The sequence below is a fragment of the Alligator sinensis genome, unplaced genomic scaffold, assembly GCF_000455745.1.
Source record: "Alligator sinensis unplaced genomic scaffold, ASM45574v1 scaffold368_1, whole genome shotgun sequence".
Classification (NCBI taxonomy): Eukaryota; Metazoa; Chordata; order Crocodylia; family Alligatoridae; genus Alligator; species Alligator sinensis.
Genome location: NW_005842025.1, coordinates 322,538 through 330,459, shown reverse-complemented (window position 1 = coordinate 330,459; position 7,922 = coordinate 322,538). Strand labels below are relative to the sequence as shown.

Genomic DNA, 7,922 nt, shown 5'->3' with positions numbered 1-7,922 from the left:
CCCCCCCCCCCGTGGGCTCTTCGGGAGGCCTCAGAGAAGCCCCGGGTGGGTGGCGCCCCCCGGGCAGGGCCCCTACCAGAACTCCATGTCCACACCATTTTTATTTCTTTTTTTGTTTGTTTTTTGTTTTTTTGGTGCGTTGCCTTCGCCTTACCCTTGCCGAAATCTTCTTCCTGTCCCCTCCTGCTTGCCTGCTTGCACTAACGTCGGCGCAAACACTGCCACGCCCTTACAGAGTGCATTTGTTTGCACGCTCTGTTAGCATGCGGCTCGGGAGCACGGCTCCCTGCCAGCTCAACTAAAAGGGATCCGGGGGGCTTCCCCTCCAGATCTGCCCCAGCTACGCCGGCTTCTCTCCCCACTTACCTTAGGGGGATCAGCTGCTGCTGTCCCTGTCGCTGCCTCTGCTGCCATCGCTGCTGCCTTCATTCAGGTAAGGGGGCATATGTGCAAGTGGAGCCCCACCTGTGCCTAGTCAGCCCCTCTCCTTGCTGCCTTCTGTATAGAATATCCCAGTTTGGGAGGAGTACAAGACATACCTATCTAGTCAGTCTATTTCTTGTAGATTGACTAGATCTGTATCTCAGCATCCCATGGCATGGTGGGGACTCACCTAGCCCCCTAGGCTTCTTACACCCTGTATCCCAACATGGTGTCATTCCAGACCCTGCTGGAACTATCACAAAGAAGACAGGGCAATGATGCTCAAAAGAATCAGCTGCACTTCTTTATCTCAGTGATTTTTATGCCCAGCACGTTCAATTTACAAATCACATAAATGTTTGAGTGTCAGTGCTGCAACCTTCATGTAGGAATTGCTGAATAAGCTGAATTTTTTTCTGCTGCTTGTGTCAAAGGGAAGTACTGAAGGCTAGCTATTCAAGAAGGGAGCTGGCAGGCACACCTGGGTTCTGTTCTGATTTTGCTGCTGTTTCTTTATCACAGGGCTGGGTAATTATTTCTGCTGGCAGGCTGCTTAACAAGTTTTGGTGAGCTGCTGAGAGCTGCACACACAAAATCTTTCAGGAGATATCATTTTACCAAATTATAGATAAAAAATAAATCGTATACTAAAAATCAAACATCTACTATAACATATTTTAATCTTATTCAAATAAATAATTTTTGTCCTGATTTATGTTTTTTTGAGTAGCTTATATAGAGGTGATTGCATAATAGCTCAAAATAAATTCTTAGTCTCGTATATTGTGTGGTTGGGGGTTGTGTGTGGGTGAGTGTGGGCGGATTATGTGTGCAGGGAAGCTGCCTGTGCTAGGTCCCGGGAGCTGGCTGGGAGTACGATGAGGTTGGGGGGGGGCGGGGGGTGCATACAGCAGAGCTCAACTGGGAGGTGCAGTGCAGGTGTGGTCAGCCCCACTTCCTCCTGCCCCAGCCTACAGCTGCCAGGCACCACTCTGTGTGGGATTAAGCCCTACCCTGCTCCCATTCTGAGCAGCCTGCATCATGCTTCTACCCATACCTGTACCCATGCTGTGTTTGGCAGCTCTTGCCCCAGAGTGCAGGGCTCCAGCTCTAGCTCCCGGCCGCCTTCCACCCATTCGGCCGCCCACTGGTGGCTGCTCGTCACTGTGGGTGGCTGAGTGGGTGGAAAGCAGCTAGGAGCTAGAGCTGGAGCCTTGTGCGTGGGGCAGGAGCTGCCTGGCTGGGCGAGTGGTGCACTGCTTCCACATGCTACCTGCTGCCTGGAGGGCTTCCACTGCTGCATGGGGCTCATCTGGCAGCTTGTCTGGGAGGGCGTGGGGGTGGGGTATGTGCCTCTTGATCTGAGTGGGGTGGGTTGCAGCTGGGGGCTGGGGCTGGGGGCTATGCTGCACTCAGGGCGGGCGGCGGTGGCACTGGGAGGGAACTATGGGGGGGGGGGGGGCCTATGGCAAAATTTGGGGTAGTTGCAGGCCACCCCACAAAGCTCCCCTCCCAGTGCTGCACAACGTCCCAGCCCCAGCCCCACTCCCTCCGTCACTGCAGGGGGCGTTGATCTGCTCCCCACCCATGTCCCTTCCCTCCCCTTTCACCACAACAGACTTACCAGCTGTCTACAGCTGTATTGGAAGTTGGATTGTATCAGCCAATATGCCTTCTTAAAAATCAGCTATCAGAATCGGCCCCCAAAATCTCGATCGGTACACTTCTACTCAGAGCAATCCTGTTCCACCTTGCTTAAGTCTCTGAAAAGAAGTTAACATGCTCATTTTGTAACATAACATCTTAGCCTTATGACTAAGTCACAGAAAGTACAGAGCAGAAAAAGGATCTTTTTGCATGAACTGTTTTTCAGGGACTTGTGCAGGGTGGAATAAGATCAAGCCTAGGTACCTAAGGTCTTGTTAAGCACCTAATACATGGAATAGGATCTGACCCTTAAACTTTGTGTGCCTGTTTTCTCACTTGGAGGCAATGTTGTGATTACTAGGGTATTGTGAATGTTTTGGAAGCTATTGGGCTTAGATGGACAGTGCTATGGGAATACTAGGGCTGGCTATATATTTCTCCTCCATGAGGAGATAAATCCTTCAAGGAGAACTCAGCTAATGAAGGGGCTGGAACTACACAGGGAAGAATAGAATTCAGTCACTCTCCTGTAATTGTGATGGCACTACAGGCTTAAAGCATCTATTTTTGCTAACCCTACTTGTACCTGAATGCAGCTATGTGGTTTGATGGGGGGAAGGAGCCAGATAACAGTGCTTGTCCTTCTGATTACAGATGATGAGGATGTGTTCTTGTGTGGAAAGTGTAAGAAGCAGTTCAACTCACTGCCAGCATTCATGACTCACAAGAGGGAGCAGTGCCAAGGAAATACTCCTTCATTGGCTACGGTCTCTTTGGCCACCAACAGTGTGTACACGCCATCTATCACATCGGTGCAGCCAGCTCAGAGCGCCAATCGACAGGTAGTTATGCTGGGCACCAGGAGCCTCTGTGCCACAGACTCTTGAGGGCGAGGGAAACTCAGAATGAATGCTGTGTCTGGTTACACTAGGTTTGAAGTCTCCCATTGGGACATCTAGTTTGACCCTCCCCACCTTGTTTTTCACCTTCTGGCATCCTTTTGCAAAGTCCAGATAATCCCTTTACTATGAGCTTTCATTCAGAACAAATGCCTCCATGCTTTTTAGTAAAGAGTTAAAAATGGGTTTGAAGTTACATTCTTGTTGTTATGGTAATACTAATTCTTGCTTTGAGTGCAAGTTTCATGGCCCTACCAGGCTTGCCAGTTCCTGTGAAACTGGCTGCTGATTCTTCCAAATGTAGGGTTGGGCCTATCTTTGACACCGCAGCATCAGCTGTAGACCTGTGTAGGGCTTCCACCACAGTGGGCAGTGGCATTAGCTGTGGATGCTGCCAGCAGGTTCAGGAACCTAGATGCAGACCCTGCTGGTGGTGTCCACAGGTGACACTGCTGTCCTCCTACACAATGGAAGCTGCTGCCTGGAACCCCAACCTGGAACCTGCCAGAAGTGTCAGCTGTGGGTGGGCAGCAGCGTCAGCTGTAGACACTGTTGGCAAATTCTGGAACTTGCTGACTGTGCCCATAGCTGATGACACCACTGCCTGCCTGCCCATTGCAGCAGAAGTCCCGATCTGGGTCCACAGCTGAGTGTCAGGGCTCCTGGCAAACTACAGCTCTGGCTGGGTTTTGGAGGGAGGGAGGGAGAAAGAAAGAAAGAGGAGAGAGAGAGAGAAGAAAAGAGAGAGACAGAGAGAGGGAGATGGATGTGGCCCTTGACAAGTCCCCAAAACTTACTAAATGGCCCTCCAGTTGAAATAATTGCCCACCCCATCTTAATCAATCTTCAGCACAGGTCACCCTTAATAGCCAACATGGTTTGAATTGTCAGCAAGAGTGATTTCCATGTTCCATCTCCACTCCCCTGAGCACTTAGTTTTCCTAGGACAAGATGGGTTAGTCCTTGGTTTCCTCAGGAATTCCAATATAGTTCCCTTTTTGTTGTTGGTTCTCTCAGTTAGATGATGGCAGGATAGAGCCAAAAGCAAAAATTCAATCAGTAAATTAAATCAATAAATCTTCTCATGGCCATCAGTAGAGCAGAGTTTCCCATAGCAAGTGGCCAGTGGTTCAGTAAAGAGCATGTCTCCATTTTTATTAGCATTTCAGAGGTTATAATCTCTCTTAATAATTTTGAGCCCTAACGCATTTTTCCTTCTTTCAGCAAATTTCCACATATATCACAGTTCCCCCATCTCCTCTGATCCAAACACTAGTGCAAGGAAATATCTTAGTCAGTGATGAAGTACTGATGTCAGCCATGTCTGCTTTTACATCCCTGGACCAACCAATGCCCACAGTGCAGCCCTCTGTACAGGTAAGGAGATGCATTTTTCAGATGGGCTAATTTCATAGGTAGGCACCACCTGATAACAAAACAGACCCTGAGAGCACTGTCTGCAAGCTTAGATGTCTGCCTTAATGGTGAAGCATGGATACCTCTGCAAACCCAACAGCAAGGGTTGGATCAGGGAAACAATCATGATGCCTCTTGCAGTAGATTATGCAGCTTGCCATAATATATTCTTCCCTGCTTTTGTCCTTATGTGCTATGCCCAACAGTGAAATAATATTGATAAAATATAATCATTGGGTTTCATGGTCATTGCTCAGTTTGATTGATGGGACTTCTCTCTCAGAACTGTTGCTTCGTCTGCAAACTTATTTTGGCATTACTGTACTGACTACAGCCTTCACATCCTAAAAATTGTCTCTGTAAGCAGAAGAGCTTGAAACTTAAGATATGAAATGAAACTTTGTCTTCTCTAGAACATAGACATCCACCAGCACAGCAGAGTACCAGCTTACTGAGTGGTTTAAAAACAGATTGACCTGATCTCTGCTCAGCATCAATATGTGGTCATTACTCCCTTAATACCATAAATACTCTATGGGTTAGCAAGCTGCTTGCATTTGATTGGAAAAGTGAGTTTTTCCAAGAAGTTGCTTTGCCTAAATGTGGGATCTTGAGTTATGAGTAGCACATGTTTGAGAATGTTATACCTCCAGCTTGATGTTGTTGGATCCAGGCTACATTTTCAGTGCCTTCTCTGACTATTTCTTCTTGTTCTGTTTTTAGAGCAGTTTGAGTATGCACAGCGGAGCTGGATATCTTTCCCAGCCTCCCCCGCCTCCTCCACCCCCGCCTCCTCCCCCACCGCAGCCACCTCCGCCTACCCCTCAGACCCTGGGAGCACCAGGACAGCCAAGCACTGGTGGCAGTGGGGTGGTAGAGGTCTACAGCACGTCTGCCCCTATGGCAGGAAATGGCACAGTGGAGATACAGACTCTGGGAATGCAACCCTATCCACCCATAGAGGTAAAACTGTGACACAGGCCTTGCACTGCTGGCATTACCATCAGGGACATGCGTCAGGTGCTTCTTTATTCTTCTATCCAGCCAACAAGTGTGGGATGGTTACAGTTTCTATAAGCCAATTTTGTGAGCCAAGGAGAGGATGCTACTCATAAGTCACCTGAATTAGAAATACAATTTATCATAGACATTAGAGCCAGGGAAAGATATATTATGCTGTCTTATAATTGATGATTATTTCCTCTGTGGGAAAGTAATGTTCAGAACGATGTTGACAAGATGAAGGGAATTCAAAGGACAAGAAAAATAATTAAGGGGTTGGAAGGTATGATTTTTGAGGAGAGATTAGAAGAGATGAACATGTGCATTTTGCTATATTAAGGAGGAATAGCCTGCATATGACTACAAATGTTGGAAAAGAGGCCAAACTGGGATGAAAGAGGTATTGCTTAGAATAGTGCAAAAGAGTAGCAGTAGGTATAATGGGCCAAAGTTGTGCCTTGTGCAGCGGTTTAGTCACTCTTTAGTTAGGCAGATTACTGGACCAGAACATTGATCTGCTTGGGCAATCATAAGAAAGTAGAACTGGAATGGACTCACAAGGTCATCTAGTCCAGCCCCCTGCTCGAGGCACCAGCCAAGTGACTCTCCAACCTGTTCTTGAAAATTTCCAGGAATGGATATTCCAGAACTTCCCATTTTGGCCTCTTTAGGTATCTTGTTCCAATACTTTAGCAGAACACTTTATTAGAAAACCAGTAGTCTGACAGCCTCTCTTACAAGCTTTTATATCCTGTGTTACATCAAAGAGGCAGGTGGAGGTTTAGCACTTCTCACTGAACTTGTAAGTATATTTTTTATTGGTAACTGCACTATTTCAGGTTCCAAGCCAGTGTGTGGAAAGTGCAGTGTATCCATCTCCGCCAGTGTACAGCCCTGGGAAGCAGGGATTCAAATGCAAAAGCACCAACACTGCTGCTCCTTTGACCAATGCAGGTGGGGGAAATGTGGCGAGTTTTGATTCCACCTCAGCTTCCAAAAGTAGGCGTTCCAAAAATGAGAGCGGGCTGCAGGAAGGTAAGTCTCTGTATGTCGAACCACCTTCCAAACACTAGATACCTATATCTTCATTGTCTTGCACTTGTAGATTGCAAACTCCTCACATTTTGTTAGCAAATATACACCTTGAAATGCTACAGAAAATGTACTATACTCAGACCAGAGCTGTTTGAAATGTGGATGCTTTGGGCATTTTTACATGTTTAAGCACCGGGTGCTTTGAAAAGTGCCCAGTGCTGTGATGCTTGGAATTGTATAAGTGGTGAAATGTGCATCAGTGCAAAGAAAATGTGATTGAGTGATTTTCTGATAACCTGAAAGGAATATGTGCATTTTACAGGATGTGGCTGACCTTGCTGGGGTGGGGAAAGGCCAAAGGCAGGATGCTCCTACTTGCTAATCCCAATCTGCTGCTTACACTGAAGAAGGCCTTGAAGAAGCTACTGATATTTGGCTATTACACATTATAGCAAATGGAAATAGGCCCGTGGTTTCTGCATGGGAGTGTGTTTAATCTATGCACTGGTTGTTCTCTCCCCCTTATTATTCTATGGTTATACATTTAGCTCACACTTTAAATATGTCATTATCTCTGTGAGCATCTGCCTCTGAGCTGGCCAGTGAGATCCCACTGAAGAGTGTGCCCTGTATTTTTGTCCTGACTGTAAAGGGAAGTCAAGGCCCTATAGAACACAGTAGCTGGGGACTGCTCAACTTGTGCTAGCTGCCCAGAGTGCACTTTTTCTCTTTCAGGGAAACCTAAATCCCCCAAACTGAAATGCACTTACTGTGACAAGGCCTTCACCAAGAACTTTGACTTGCAGCAGCACATCAGGAGGTAATGGTCCTGTAACACAGGCTCAGTGGGAGTGGCTTGCTTGCCTGTCAGTTTGCTGCAGACAGTATACAGAAGCAGGGAGGGAGAGTGAAAAGCTCTGTATCATCAACAGATGCATGCACTGCACACCCCACCTTTGCCTCAGTGCTAGCTGGAGGCTGGCAACACTCCCACCCTTGAACAGCGAGGAAAAGCTTGGGACTGCAGGCAGGCTTGGGGTTTACACCACTCCCTAATCAGAGCCCTGCTGGAACCTGGCCGCCCCCCTCAGCTCAGCTCAGCTCTGCAAGGGCAGGGAGAGCTGCTCTAGTGCCCTCTGGCATCCAGCCTGAGCCACTGCAGGCATGTCCCTGAATTTCCTCAGTCCAAAAGGATTGTCTGTATGGTTGGAAACTGGTTCAGCCTAGCCAGGTTAGACTAACCTGCAAAAATTGAATCAATTCAGGCTCAGGAAGGGACCTCGATGATCTTCCGAGGTCCCTTCCAGCCCTGATGTCTATGAAATCAGGCTTTTTGAATGTCTGTCCCTAACCCAAAAGGATGAAATCTCTAATCTCAGTTTCTGAGCAGAGATTAAAAAACTCAGTATGTTATTGGCAGGATTCTTTTAAACATCAAGACCATCCTGAGGGCCCTCACATGGGGTTTCTGATCCTGAGCCAAGGAGGGGGTAGTGGAAA

The 7,922-nt window shown here is 47.5% G+C and overlaps 1 protein-coding gene across 3 annotated transcripts in view; it reads left to right on the top strand.

Moving 5' to 3' along the window:
* The window catches only part of ZNF341 (zinc finger protein 341), a 33,314-nt gene that overhangs the window by 9,214 nt on the left and 16,178 nt on the right, over positions 1–7,922 (top strand). For 2 of the 3 annotated variants that reach the window (XM_014519286.2, XM_025202441.1), the window contains exons 2-6: positions 2,725–2,912; positions 4,194–4,346; positions 5,109–5,348; positions 6,227–6,422; positions 7,158–7,242. In XM_014519286.2, the coding sequence (XP_014374772.1) occupies positions 2,725–2,912; positions 4,194–4,346; positions 5,109–5,348; positions 6,227–6,422; positions 7,158–7,242 (862 nt within the window). The remainder of the gene's footprint in view (positions 1–2,724; positions 2,913–4,193; positions 4,347–5,108; positions 5,349–6,226; positions 6,423–7,157; positions 7,243–7,922) is intronic. The other variant, XM_025202440.1, reaches the window with a different exon arrangement.